The 15,153-nt window shown below is 47.1% G+C and overlaps 1 protein-coding gene and 1 long non-coding RNA gene across 2 annotated transcripts; one reads left to right on the forward strand and one right to left on the reverse strand.

Annotated features, from left to right (window-relative positions):
• Positions 1 to 4,983: 4,983 nt before the first annotated feature.
• Positions 4,984 to 5,210, reverse strand: LOC117193683. The gene is made up of 2 exons (XR_004474654.1): positions 5,179 to 5,210; positions 4,984 to 5,050 (listed from the first exon to the last, which is right to left on the reverse strand). It is a non-coding gene; the product is annotated as an uncharacterized LOC117193683 (long non-coding RNA).
• Positions 5,211 to 14,107: 8,897 nt separating this feature from the next.
• Positions 14,108 to 14,942, forward strand: LOC117193723 (MRG/MORF4L-binding protein-like). Its single transcript, XM_033398448.1, has 2 exons — positions 14,108 to 14,587; positions 14,645 to 14,942. Exons 1-2 carry the CDS (start codon positions 14,173 to 14,175, stop codon positions 14,830 to 14,832), a joined length of 603 nt encoding a protein of 200 aa, XP_033254339.1. The 5' UTR covers positions 14,108 to 14,172; the 3' UTR covers positions 14,833 to 14,942.
• The last annotated feature ends 211 nt before the right edge of the window (positions 14,943 to 15,153 follow it).

Consider the following 15,153-nt stretch of genomic DNA (forward strand, 5'->3'; position numbering starts at 1 on the left):
TTTTAATATAACTAAAAATGTTGAAGAAAAATTATTAATGGCTGCATAAAATTTAAATATTAATATATCAGTAAAATCATTTTATTTTAAAATTTTAAAACCCACGGGCCTGTTAAGGGTTAATCAACATCAACATATACCGTCTCTCTCACACTCACTATACTATGTGCCCTTCACTCGCACTTATTGCTAGCATACGTTAAGGGACTAACTTTTGCCGACGAGACCACCTTGTATAATTGCATCATGGGGCAGCGTGGTCGCTGATGTCTTTGGCGCGGCACAGTGGGGACTCAGCCGAAATAGTCAAAAAATTGTATGAGTGCTTTAGATAAATTTAATGTACGCATCTAATAGAGAATTTTCCAATCGAATTTTCAAGATAGTTTTAGTTTAGGAGATATAAGCACTCAAAGTGTGCAAATATTTATTGACTAACTAATTTAGCAAGCTGAGACGCCCAAAGGTCCCACTGTGCCGCTCCAAAGACATCGGCGATCCGCGACCACCGCTTCGACGGTGCTGTTGCCGAACAGACGAAACCGATGGGCAGCGGGGTCGCGGTAGAGACGAAGTACAGGCGAAAAGGGAATTGAAACCCCGCGCGCTCCCTCGTGCCTTTTGGGTCCTAATGTTAGGACCCGCCATAGAACAGCTTTTTGGTCGCTCATGCGACATCTTGGTATTGTATAGTCTTTGGTTATATGTATTAGTAAGGGGAAAAAGGGATAAATAGGAATGAAAATATTAGAAAACGTGGATTGGATTATGGAAATCGTGGAGCGTGGACGGAAGAGTAACGTCGAAATTTGAAATTTTGTGCTTAAAACAGAAAGTTTGAAGTGAGTACAGGAAAAAGCGGGCGAGAAAATATGTTGTAATGCAGAAAATTTTACTCACAGCCGGCAAGGAATATAGCCACCAGAACCGGGCCGGAAGGTTTCCTGGAGAGGAACACTGGAGTTCGAGAAAGTCGACTGCAGGGCGATTCTAGCCACACCGCACGATCGTTGCATCGCCTTCCAGTGCGTGCCACACGTTTGGTCTCATTCACCACGTAAAAACCCCGAAACCCTATTCACACACACACACGCGCACACGTATACACGGACCTATGTATATAAATTTAGGGCTGACCGGCCACGGCCAGCGATCGCCCGCGTCGTTTGAACTTAAAGGAAAAAAAAACATAATCCGCACTCCAAACACCGTTCCACATTAAATGTTATTTTGTTCTGTGTGTTGTCCTTTATTTAGTATTTAGTATTCGCTTAAACCGTTTAACGTAAAATCTTGGCCATTGAACTAAATATGTAAAAACACCAATACCTTTCACGAACCGAAAGCTGCGATCAGCTGTTCAGTGCCAGAAGATTAACCCTTAGTGGGTGACGCGGGGGTCCCATCAGTCCACCGTATTTGGTCGAGCGATTTGTGGAAAAATATTGTTTATTGTTTATGTCCCGGGGACCCTTAACAAGAGCTCTTGGTAGGTTAAGTCTCCGTAGGGGCCCGAGTTAAATTAACTCCCGTAAAACTGGATCCACTCATCTACACATATTACACTACGTATGGGTGAGGGTATCCCTGTTGAGTTATTTCCTTGTTTGCCTTTGTGTCGAACGTTTTGGTGTTTCTTTGTGGTTAGTGATAATTTTGAGTATAGCTATTTATTAATGAGAACGATGAAATTGTCAATTTATAATTATTAAAGCTTGGATATATACTGAAGCATGATGTCGTAAATTTAAAATAGAGGGAGGACGCGTGGCGTAAGCCATGGATTAGGCCAGCCGTTACCGTTCCAGCAGAGGGTGGCCAAAATGAACGTTGTGTTTGGTCACAGGTAGGGCGGGCGCGCGAAGTGATAACACCCAAGCTTCACCCACTTGATAGCCGTCTGTTTATGATTTTCTTTGTCTGTAGGTTGTTGTTAGTTTTGATGTCCCGAGAAGTAGTATGTCTCCTTTTTGTCTACATTTGGCGGGCAAGGGGAACTACCCAGCCCTGGGGTCGACAGCTAGCCGGCATTACCCTCTGGGAAACAAGCCAAGTGTAACAAATGGCGCCCAATTTATTTTCGAATTCGCATGCATCTGGACTGACGCAGGTTCGGGTGGTATTACAACAAATGTCACTCGGGCTGGTAAAGGCAGATGCGGGGAATGAAAAAAAATAATAAATTTTGTGGAGAAGACGACAGCTCGCGAAGTGCAGTTTAGCTGTCCCGGCAGAAGTCGCTGCTGCAGGCTTAAGGTGAGCGTAAACCTTAATGGCGCGGGGTGATTGATGCTAGGGATGGATAGACCGAGGCAGTTAACGGAAATATAAAATATGTGATAGGGACTTACGAATTGCAGTTGAACATTTTGTCGCTATTCGATGTCGCAAGTGAACGTAAGTCACTGCCGTTCAACAAAAAAAATGGACAGGGAGTTTGCGACGGACACATTGCCTGGTGGACTGTGATATCGAATTAATCTGTGATGGAATGTGATATTGGAATAAGTTAGAGTGAGTCATGTAGGCAAATGTTCATTGTAGTTTCGCACCTTCTTGTTTAAAACAAAGCCGCTTTCGTGTTTTTAAACCTGTTGTCTGTCTGCCGAGAGGTGGTGAGGAGTAGGTGGCCCGGGAGTCGTAAAGACAACCCGCGATGCATCTGTTGTCATGGCAGGTCGGTATGATGGATGACAGGAACAAATCACAAGCAAAGTGAGCTCATGCACCGTGAGGCTTCTCGTTTATCGGCCATCGCTTAGAGCGATGACTAGAGTAGATGACAGGCCACACATAGGTTGTGTACTTAATTGTAGGATATCCCTAGGGCGACTGTCAAGTGGAGCGCAGAAACTGGAGCGGTTACTGGTCCCGGCTAGTCACGTGTCCCCCTCTTAATGAATCTTGTAAGAAGAAGAAGAACTGTTAGGAATTTTTGTTGTTAGGTTTTGTGTTGTGTTGAATGTGTTTGAAGTTTGAGTGTCTTAGGTGTCGATCGAATATACATGTATGTTATTATTTATTTATTTATTCAAATATTTAATTGCATATATCTCGTTAACGGCGCTAGTTGGCGCAATATTTATATAGGTATTTATTTATTTATTTATCGGAGTATTTGTTGGTCCGAAGCGTGGTGTTATTTATTCTTACTAGTTATTTCTTTGGGTATTTATTTCTTTATTTATATATATTATCTTAGTTTAAGAGTTTCCCTTTTTTTTGTAATATTGGTGTTGCTCGGGGCAGATGCCACAAGAAGGGGGTAGTCGACAGTATCATACGCGATCACGCGTAAACAAAACAGTGGACCAGATAGGGGAAGTGTCAGGGGCGATGTTTGATCAAGATCGGGAGGAACTTGAAGCTGTGGGTGGGTTGCCAAGAACACCGGTCCTGGCCAGGTCAGAAGAATGGCCAATGTCCGATCCTACACCCACGCTTGCTTCCGAACCGGCATCAGCAGTCAACGTATCGTTGGCTCAGGCTCATGCGACACACAGGGCAGCGAACACTGACTCGATTAGTCGGAGTATCGAGGAGCAATCCCGAAAAGGAAGCCGTCTAGCACGACTGATGCGCCGATTCCGCCACCAAAACCATTTTTGGCTCGCTCGGGTCGAGGTGGTATTGGTCCGGAACCGTCTTCAGGAGTAGGACCGACCGCATCCAGTGAGCAGCATCAACGGGGTGGGCATCAAGCGCGAAATTGGCGAAACCCGATAGAACTCAGACACTCGGGTCAGGGCCGTGGCGAGGGTAGGAGAGCTGGTGGGATTCCTCGAGAAGATCCGCATCCAAATCCCCCGGGTTATAGACCTTGGCCACGGTGGGGCCGAGTCGAAAAATGGGACGTGACGTTCGACGGAGACAGCAACAAAATGACAGTCGAGGATTTTGTGTTCCGAATTGAATTCCTACAAGCCCAATGCCGCTGTCCGTGGAATGAAGTTCTAAAGGGATTTTATCACCTGGTTACAGGAAACGCGCGGGAATGGTACTGGCAGTACATCCGCGATCATGGCGGTGGTGTTTGGCAGGAACTAAGGGGCGACTTAATTGCTCGTTTCCGAGGCACGGCGTCCGAGTTCGACCGCATGAGAGAACTGCGAGAAAGAATGCAGCGGTCAAACGAGAGTGTGGAAGACTTTTTCCATATCATGAGAAAGCTCGCGTCGAGGTTGGAGATGCCACCACCTGAAAAGGAGATGGTAAAAATCGTCAAAAAGGCACTCACAGATGAGATAGCGAGTTTCGTCTACGGCTTACGGGTTTATTCCTTAGACCAACTGCGGGATGAGTGCGTGGAAATAGAGGCACATCTAAAGAGGAAGGCTCGATCTTCGAGGAGACCCTCACCCAAAGCCACAAACTATGGTCGCGGGGCGAATGCGAACGTCAGCGAGGTCGCGCAGGATCGATTGCCGATGAAGAGGCAGAGGTCATTGAGAAAGCGCAAGCGACACAGCGTGTTCCACAGAAGTTGATTTGATGGAACTGCGGGCAGACCGATCATGGCTTTAGGGACTGTAGGAGAGGCGGAGAGGCGAAGTGGCGGTGTGGAAAGCCCGATGCATATTGTCCAACCTGTCCGAATTGCGCGGGAACCGTGAAGAGGGGTGCGATCCAAGCAGGCGAATCACGCTCACAGAAGGGGCCTGCGCAGAGAAAGTAGAAGAAAATAAAAATGAATTAGATAGACGTAAATTGCATGCTAGGTTAAGGAACTTATCATATGAAGAGCGCTTAAGAAATTATTTAGAAACCAGAAATAGAATATTTTCTGAACTACGAGTGGATGGTATGCGAGCACTGTCGGTGCGGGTGAGAAAGGCGAGATCCCGGTTTAAGCAAAGGCGAGCTATGAGGAGGCAGGTGATTGCTTCAGTAAAGCGTGGTTGCAAGAAAGACCACAAAATTTTCGCAGAAATCTCGATAATGGGCGAGTCCGTGCGAGGCCTGTTGGATTCAGGCGCTACACACAGCATGCTAGGGTGTAATGGTCAGGAATTCCTGGAGAAGCTGGGCGTGGAGGCTCGTCGATATTCTTCTATAGTGAAGGTAGCGAATGGGGAAGATCGCGCAATCGTTGGCCGAGTAGAATTACCGGTGAAATACAAGGGAGAGGTAAAAAGATTAACGTTTTTCGTATGCCCTTTCTTGGAACAGGAAATTTACTTGGGGGTAGACTTTTGGCGGGTATTCTCATTGGCTCCTGAGGTGATGGGAGAAGGTCCAGTAGGGGCATCCCACAGATTAGTGGAAGAAGTGCTGGCTGATCAAGTCGCTCACTATGTGGAAGGCCCGGAGAAGGAGATAGTGCAGGAAGAATGGGAGTTGTCAGAAGAGCAAAAGGCAGCCTTGGATCAGGTGAAGGCAGAGTTTCTGACTTTCGAAGCCGTAGGCCTGAGGAGGCCTGGTCGAGAGAGACTCACAAAATTCAGTTGGTGGAGAAGGCGGAGCCTGTGAAGGATCGACATTACCCGCTGTCGCCAGCGATGCAGGAAGTGATGTGTGGTGAGGTGGACAAAATGTTGGCTTTGGGAGTCATCGAGTACAGTGATAGTCCGTGGAGCAACCGTACCACCGTGGTGCAAAGGCCGGGCAAAAATCGTTTCTGTCTCGATGCCCGAAAGCTCAACAAAGTAACCATCAAGGACGCTTACCCACTTCCTAGCATCGAGGGGATTTTGTCGCGTCTCGATCAGACGATATATATCTCCAGCGTCGACTTAAAATTCGCTTTTTGGCATATACGGCGTTCACGGTGCCCGGACGGCCTCTGTACCAGTTCCGTATGATGCCCTTTGGCCTCTGCAACGCCGCACAACGCCTATGTAGACTGGTCGATAAGGTGATTCCGGTTGAGATGCGTTCAAACGTCTATGCGTATCTCGACGACTTGCTGATTATAGCTGAGGACTTCCAAACGCACGTGAACATTCTGCGACAGGTTGCCGAGCGTCTACGAGAAGCAAATTTAACGATAGGGCTGAGCAAATCTCATTTTTGCTATAAAAACATTAAATACCTGGGATTTATAGTGGGAGGAGGAGCGCTGAAGATGGATCCGAATCGTGTGTCGGCCATTTTGCGCATTCCCGAGCCGCGATCTGTTCGAGAATTGCGTAGTTTCCTGGGAACTGCTGGCTGGTACCGGCGCTTTATGAAAAACTATGCTGAGATGGCCGGTCCGCTCACAGACGCCCTGAAAAAGTCGGGAAATGGAAAGTTTAAATTGACGGAAGAGGCAAAACGAGCCATGGGGGAGCTAAAAGCTGCACTCACCTCGGCACCAGTCCTGGTACACGCGGATTTCAAGCGGCACTTCTACATACAGTGCGACGCCTCACATTATGGGGTAGGAGCCGTACTCTTCCAACGGGATGACGAGCAGAACGAGAGGCCCATAGCGTTTTTCTCTGCCAAACTGAATTGCCACCAAAAAAACTACTCGGTGACAGAGAAGGAGTGTCTGGCAGCCCTCATGGCGATCCTTAAGTTCCGTCCGTACGTAGAGCTTATGCCGTTTACAGTCATAACTGACCACGCCAGTCTCAAATGGCTCATGACCATGAAGAACCTGGATGGTAGCTTAGCTCGTTGGTCCCTTCAACTGCAGGCCTTCGATTTCGGCATAGAACACCGGAAAGGAGCGGACAATGTAGTGGCAGATACATTGTCGCGCAGTATTGAAGAGCTGGAAGTGGATCCGAGTATTATCCTGGGTTTTGAAATGGTGGAGTTTGAATCTGGAGAATATCAGGAGTTAAGGAAGGAAAGAACAGAGAACCAAGACCGCTTACCTGATCTCCAGATTGTTGACGGCATGATATTCAAGCGCTTGCGCTTTGAACGATTGGATGATCAACTGGAGGGCGCCGTCTGGAAATTGTGGGTTCCGAGTTCGCTGACGGCCGCGTTGATAGACAAAGCACATTCGGAAGAGAAGACAGCGCACGGAGGAATCGCGAAAACCTTGCACTTATTGCGTAGGCAGTTTTACTGGCCGAACATGGCGATAGAGGTGCGGGATTATATTCGACGGTGCACCGTGTGCAAGGAGTCGAAAGCGCCGAATTATCGGATGCAGGTCGGGATGGGGCAAGAAGTGGTCACTGAGCGCCCGTTCCAAAAACTTTATATTGATTTTTTTGGCAAATATCCGCGGTCGAAGAACGGTCAGGCGTGGATATTTATTGTAGTTGACCAGTTCTCTAAGTTCACATTCCTAAAGACCATGACCAAGGCCACAGCAAAGGAAGTTGTAAGATTCCTCGTTCACGAGGTGTTTTACAAGTTTGGAGTGCCGGAGATGATTCACTCGGACAATGGGGCTCAGTTCATCTCGAAAACTTTTAAGGAGATGACCGATGCATTCGGAGTCACTCATATGAGGACGCCAGTGTATTCTCCGCAGAGTAACGCAGCCGAACGCGTGAATCGCACAGTACTCAGCGCGATTCGGGCGTATCTGGAAGACGATCACCGGGACTGGGATGTGCATCTGCCGGAGATAGAACTGGCTATTAGGAACTCGGTTCACGCGGCAACAGGCGTAACACCATTCTTTGCAGTCTTCGGGCAGCAAATGTATTTGCATGGGTCATGCTACAAGCTGGCAAAGCGACTGCGGTCAATCGGCGAGCATGACATATCGCTGCTGGAGGGTCAGGACAAGCGACAACTCATCCAAGAGAGGATTCGCGCTAGTTTACATCAGGCATAAGAGCGTAGTAGGGTACAACCAGCGAGCTCGGGTGTTTTACGCGAGGCCGGGATAAGAGGTATTCCGCCGTCCGTATACACGGACCTATATAAATTTAGGGCTGACCGGCCACGGCCAGCGATAGCCCGCGTCGTTTGAACTTAAAGGAAAAAAAAACATAATCCGCACTCCAAACACCGTTACACATTAAATGTTATTTTGTTATGTGTGTTGTCCTTTATTTAGTATTTAGTATTAGCTTAAACCGTTTAACGTAAAATCTTGGCCATTGAACTAAATATTGTTATGGGCGGCTTTGGAGAGAGCCGATAGGTATCAGGGCTGGAGAAGAAAGAGACAGCGGCATCTATAGTGGATCCTGGGAAGCAGGGGCAGAGTTGCGTGGGAGAAAAGGAAACGGGGCGAGGAAGAAAAAAAAGGAAGTTTCCGGTGGGTAATAGTGGAGGCCGCACGTGCCCTGAAAGAACGAGGGGGAACGTTGTGAGTTGCTGCGGACACCGCAACTCTACAGTTATACCCGATACTTAGTCAGTATGGCTCTCCTGCGGCAGACGCCGCTAATATTAAACGACACGACAAAGAGTGCGTGCGAGAGAGACAGAAAATCAGTGTGAGCGTGACGTCGGGCGCTGCGTAGCCAGTGCAAATTGATTTGTTCCTTTTGGGTATAAAAATGATCCGATCTGATCCAGATTCAGCAGTCTGATAGATATGGTCATTATCTATGATTCTGCGTTTTTAGTTTTCTCGAATCGGCAATATTGTGGATGCAACAGATTTTCGCTCTTTGTGGGGGCGGAAGGGGTGGGACGAAATTCTGAGATATACGTTTTATAGTGAGATCTAACAGAAGTGCGGATACCAAATTTGGTTACTCTAGCCTTAATAGTCTCTGAAATTTGTGGATGCCCCAGATTTTCGTCATTTGCGGTGGCGGAAGGGGGTGTGGCGAAATTTGGACACGAAACGGTCAAGGTCCGATATCACAGGAGTGTGGATACCAAATTTGGTTGCTCTGGCTCTTATAGGTTCTGAGATCCTTGAACTCATATTTTGCAATTGGCAAAGCCGACCATGAAACCTGTGTGTTAGAGAGAGACAGAGCGAGAAAGAATGAAATTGTTTTCTTGATTCTGGCTATAATAATTATACGATCTGGTTGAGAATTTACACTCTAGAACATATAGTCATCCTCTACGATTCTGCGTTTTTGGTTTTATCGTATCTTTAAAAATGTGGATGCCACAGATTTTCGTCCTTTGTGGGGGCGGAAGTGGGCGGGGCGAAGTTTTGAAATATTTTTGTAGCAGTGACATATCACAGAAGTCTGGATCCAAAACATCGTTGCTCTAGCTCTTATAGTCTTTGAGCACTAGGCGCTGAAGGGACGGACAGACGGACGGACGGACAGACGGACAGACGGACAGACATGGCTCAATCGACTCGGCTATTGATGCTGATGAAGAATATATATACTTTATGGGGTCGGTAACGATTCCTTCTGGACGTTACACACATCCACTTTTACCACAAATCTAATATACCCCAATACTCATTTTGAGTATCGGGTATAAAAAAGGAAACAAAATTGGTGATCGTGGAGACGACGATCCCACCAAGACATCAGCGGCAGGCATCAACATCAGCGGAAGCGGCGGCAGACGGCAGCAGCAGCCCGGTACTGGCCAGGCCGGAAAACTGGTGCGAGAACCGTCAGCGGAGCACCGGCACCAAGGAACCGCCAGCGGAGCACCGACTGGAGACACGTTTCTGTCCCCCCCCCCCACGGGGAAAGAATCCGGACTTCAAAGCAGAAATACACCCACACGAATCAATGTCACACACCTTCATCCACCCACATCACACACAACTCACGCATGTATACCCTCATTCATAACACATCACATAACATCACCACATTTCACACATCTACACCCGTCCGACCCACAATTAAACAAAATATCACGATCATACAAAAAAACACCACGATTAAACGTAAGCAACAACCTCTATCAAAGGGGGCTGCCAACTCGGCCGAAATAGGGTTTATTTTTTTTGTTAGTATTTTTGTGTTAGTATTTGTTTCCTTTATATAAGCCTAAATTATTAATTAATAATGTTCAAGATAAATAAGAAAATATAATGGATATAAAATGAAAATTTGAAAAGATTTATGAGTGAATAAAAACCGGTAGTTGGGTGGGACGAGAGCGAGAAGAAGAGCGGGACCCTGAATATGAAAAGGGAGCGAATTCAAAAGGTGGCGCTCATGGAAGGGTGGGACCCTGCTAGGGATAACGAAACCAACTATCCCCGCTGACGAAAGTGCCAACGAGGACAAGTCTGTCCTATATATTAGATTTGTTTTTTTTGTATGTTTTTTTTTGTTGTTTTTGTTTTGTTCAATCCGTCCCCTGGCTTATCGGGTCGGAAACACCCCTGACTTCCCCGTGAGCTAGCTGGGAACGATAGGCCAGGGTGGCAAAGAGGCGGATCATAACAAATGGCGCCCAATGGTAATAGAAGGGATCGATTTTAAACGCGAGTCTTAAAGACCCGGTGTAAAATGGAACCCTGGTAGAACGAAACTCAGCCGGCCCGCGAGCCGGGAATAAATCCTAGCCGTCGTAGCCGCTGAGAGGAGTAGAAGAGAGGAAAGTGGACATGGTAGCTATGTATCGGAGGTAGAAGGGAAGGAAGTGTGTGTCCCGAGTTGTGGTCCAGGTATTACCAGGTGGTAGTAGCCTCGTTGTCCGACTCGTGGAGCTCGCTATCTGGATCTGAAAAGAGGAAGAGGTGCCGGAGGATCTGTCGAGTCGTGGTCCGGGTTATGTCCAGAGGCATTAACGTCGTTGTCCGATTCTGGGTGATCCACGGTGATCTGAGGGAGGAAACAGCAAAGGGAGTTGGCACTCAGAAAAAGTAAGCGAAGGTAAATAGCAAGGGGAAAAGAAGGGGGTCCGCTCACCTGCAAAACAATTAATGCAGTTGTCTCTCGTCCCACCAAACAAATTAAAGGTGAATTTTTGTCTGAAGCAGTTTGGGAATTATATGTTTTTTTTGTTAGTGATTTAGCAGACTATTGGAAAGCCGAAGCAAGAAAACCCAAAGGGAAATCTTTTTTTTTTGAGGACTGACGATCCTCGCTAGCATTGTTTGGAAGCAATTTTAGAAGTAGGCATTAAGCAAGTCATCGGAAAAAGAGTTTTTGTTTGGGAGAGGAAGTATTTAGTTATTTAGTGTTGCATTTAATTAGGCGATTAATTGTAGATGTAGATGTTTATTTATTTGATTGAATCAGTTTGGATATTTAGATTTATCAATTTATTGATTTAAATTAACCGATTTATGTATTTAAATTTATTTATTTGGTTATCTAAACATGGAATTAATTATTCGCTTATTTATTTATTGCACTATTTATTTATTTGTTTTCTCGTTACGATTGAAGGTATTGAGGATTAATTAGCCAGGAACTAGGTGTTTAGAGGAGTAGGGTAGTCAGATAATAAACAATCCAATTTATTTATCACCAAAATAGTTAAATAAATAGGGAATAGACGAAGGAAAGGAGTACGTTAGGAAAATTGGTTGATGAGTGACCCGGAGATTTTTAAAGGGTCGGGAAAGACAAGGCGTAGCCCAGAGGCACAGCGCAGGTACCAGCCGTACAACATGCCGACGACTCGGTCCCAGGACGGTAAAGCCGGCAGTAGGCCGGAAGGGCCGTCGCAAGTGGCGGAAAACGTACATGCGGGGTTGTACCAGGAGGACCCAGAGGCCGGAGCGGTAGGAGGTCAACAGCGAACCCGTAAGGACCTGGTGTTACCGTCCGAGTTAAGCTCAGCCGTGAACGCAGCCTTAGCCCAAGCACAGGAGACCTACCGAGCGTCGCTCGGGCAGCAAATGGAAGCGCTGAGATCGTCAATGCAAGCAGACATGCTAGAGTTCATGCAAGAGATCAACGCTTTGGTGGGTTCGTTAAAAGCGGAGCGAACGGCGAGTGATGCGAATGGAAGGAATCGGGGACCAAATGCAACCAGTCTGGGAGGAGGTCAACAGGAAGCACCCGCGAACCAGCAAGCACATCCAACGCACTTGTTCGTGGACAACCGAACATTGGAGGCCGATCAGAGGACCCAAGCCGATCAGAGACCCGTGGAGGAGTGGCTGTTCAACGGGATGGGCGCAGGAGCAAACCCTAACAGGAATCGACCGAGTTTCGGAGAGGCTAGGCAGGAGCAAGGGCAGATACGAAGATGGGGACTTAGCTTCGACGGCGATCCAAAGGGGATGCCCGTGGCGGAATTCATATTCCGGGTGGAGCATCTACAGACGTCGTACCAGGTACCGTGGGCGGAGGTGTTAAAGCCTTTCACACATTGGTCAGTGGCCACGCAAAGGATTGGTACTGGATGCATGTTCGGACGGTAGGAATGCCGGACTGGCCGAATCTGAGATATGGTCTCCAGCAGCAGTTTCAAGTTCGTCGGACAGAGTACGAGCTGGAGACGTTGCAAGGCTCACGTATTGAGGTGTTTCACGCAAAGGATCTGAAGCAGTAGCCCAGGCATCTCAGTCGATGGATCCATAGACTCTCAATCTCAGGGTGTGGGCGATGGCCTACGTTTGGGGCCCCTTAATTGAAAAAGCCCGCCTGCTTGGCACTCCCGTTTCGGCGGAGTAATCCTGGAAACGGTAGTGTGGTGTTATGGGCGGTTTTGGAGAGAGCCGATAGGTATCAGGGCTGGAGAAGAAAGAGACAGCGGCATCTAGAGTGGATCCTGGGAAGCAGGGGCAGAGTTGCGTGGGAGAAAAGGAAACGGGGCGAGGAAGAAAAAAAGGAAGTTTCCGGTGGGTAATAGTGGAGGCCGCACGTGCCCTGAAAGAAAAAAGGAAACAAAATTGGTGATCGTGGAGACGACGATCCCACCAAGACATCAGCGGCAGGCATCAACATCAGCGGATGCGGCGGACATCGGCAGCAGCAGCCCGGTACTGGCCAGGCCGGAAAACTGGTGCGAGAACCGTCAGCGGAGCACCGGCACCAAGGAACCGTCAGCGGAGCACCGACTGGAGACACGTCTCCGTCCCCAAACACCACGATTAAACGTAAACATCAGCAAGCATCAGGAAGCAACAACCTCTATCGAAGGGGGCTGCCAGCTCGGCCGAAATAGGGTTTATTTTTTTTTGTTAGTATTTTTGTGTTAGTATTTGTTTCCTTTATATAAACCTAGATTATTAATGAATAATGTTCAAGATAAATAAGGAAATATAATGGATATAAAATGAAAATTTGAAAAGAGTCATGAGTGAATAGAAAACGGTAGTTGGGTGGGACGAGAGCGAGAAGAAGAGCGGGACTCTGAATATGAAAAGGGAGCGAATTCAAAAGGTGGCGCTCATGGAAGGGTGGGACCCTGCTAGGGATAACGAAACCAACTATCCCCGCTGACGAAAGTGCCAACGAGGACAAGTCTGTCCTATATATTAGATTTGTTTTTTTTGTATGTTTTTTTTTGTTGTTTTTGTTTTGTTCAATCCGTCCCCTGGCTTATCGGGTCGGAAACACCCCTGACTTCACCGTGAGCTAGCAGGGAACGATAGGCCAGGGTGGCAAAGAGGCGGATCATAACAATATGTAAAAACACCAACACCTTTCACGAACCGAAATCTGCGATCAGCTGTTCAGTGCCAGAAGATTAACCCTTAGTGGGTGACGCGGGGGTCCCATCAGTCTACCGTATTTGGTCGAGCAATTTGTGGAAAAATATTGTTTATTGTTTATGTCCCGGAGACCCTTAACAAGAGCTCTTGGTAGGTTAAGTCTCCGTAGGGGCCCGAGTTAAATTAACTCCCGTAAAACTGGATCCACTCATCTACACATATTCCATTACGTATGGGTGAGGGTATCCCTGTTGATCGAACGAAATTTCAGCAGTTATTTCCTTGTTTGCCTTTGTGTCGAACGTTTTGGTGTTTCTTTGTGGTTATTTTTTATTTTATTTTGAGTATAGCTATGTATTAATGAGACCGATGAAATTGTCAATTTATAATTATTAAAGCTTGGATATATACTGAAGCATGATGCCGTAAATTTAAAATAGAGGGAGGACGCGTGGCGTAAGCCATGGATAAGGCCAGCCGTTACCGGTCCAGCAGAGGGTGGCCAAAATGAACGTTGTATTTGGTCACAGGTAGGGCGGGCGCGCGAAGTGATAACACCCAAGCTTCACCCACTTAATAGCCGTCTGCTTATGATTTTCTTTGTCTGCTATAAAATAGCTGATTTGGCAACAAGAAAAAATACTCAGGGATACTCCCATCCCTAGTCGTCGGTGTTTTGTTATTATGCTGTCTGCCGAACGGCGTTGCTTATTTATTTTCTCGGCCGCGGACATCGAAACAACAGAGAAATATCTATCAATCACAAAAAACAAATGATGGCCAAGGATAATGGGATGGCTGGAACTGGGACGGCTATACTGGCAACAGGCGACCGCGAGTGGTCTGCGGAAGAGGAGTTGCAGCTTTTCCACGCCATGGAAGGACTACGTCCGGTTGGCATTAATAAACATTTCTATATGTCGTGCATTGCCCAGCGGCTCTCAAAATCTCTAAATCGCGAGATGCCGAGTGAACTGATTTGGAAGCACTTGGGTACCATGTATAAGCTGAAAGAGCTGGATGATCTTGAGACGCTGCCTTTTCCAAACGAGGAGCGAGAGTTTTGCCTGCCAGAACAAGAGTACGGAACGCTACTAAACAAAAAAAAAGTGGAAGTTAACTCCAGCGAAGAAACCACAGACGGTCCAGCTTCTGTTGTTGCTCCAGCTCCAGACAGCAACGGCAAAGGTAAAGTATTAAATTGCATGCGCAATAAATTACTGATGTAAGATAATTGGATTACAGCTCCGCCAGCTACAACCAAAGCACAGGTGCACAGCACTTCTAAAGACGCCGAGAAGAATTCATCGGCCAAGCCAATTGATCTACCCAAACGTCCAGCCAAGCGTACCCGCGGATCGATGTCAAATGAATCTATTAGCCCCTCAACAACACCACCGCCAGTGCAGAGCAACAAGCGTCGTCGCATTTAAACAACATTGCGCGGACTCGAAAATAAAAATACAATAAATAACTATAGTTCACGTGTAGCTTAAGTTTCAAAATAATGTTCTTATAAAGTATGTATAATACTACACGTAGATTGCATCTGCATTGCGTCTCATGAAAAGGCCGTCAACAAAAATTGTACTCGCGAGATCTAGGCAGTGCAGGGAACTGGTCATTACCAAGAGACGCGCTTGAGGGACGGACCCCCACATGGACGGCGCGTCAAAAGAGTGGCAAAAGACTCAAATTTCCATTCCGTCATGCAGCAGCAGCGAAGTTGTCCTCAACCCGGATAAGGAGTTCCG

The sequence above is a fragment of the Drosophila miranda genome, assembly GCF_003369915.1.
Source record: "Drosophila miranda strain MSH22 chromosome Y unlocalized genomic scaffold, D.miranda_PacBio2.1 Contig_Y2_pilon, whole genome shotgun sequence".
Taxonomy (NCBI): domain Eukaryota; kingdom Metazoa; phylum Arthropoda; class Insecta; order Diptera; family Drosophilidae; genus Drosophila; species Drosophila miranda.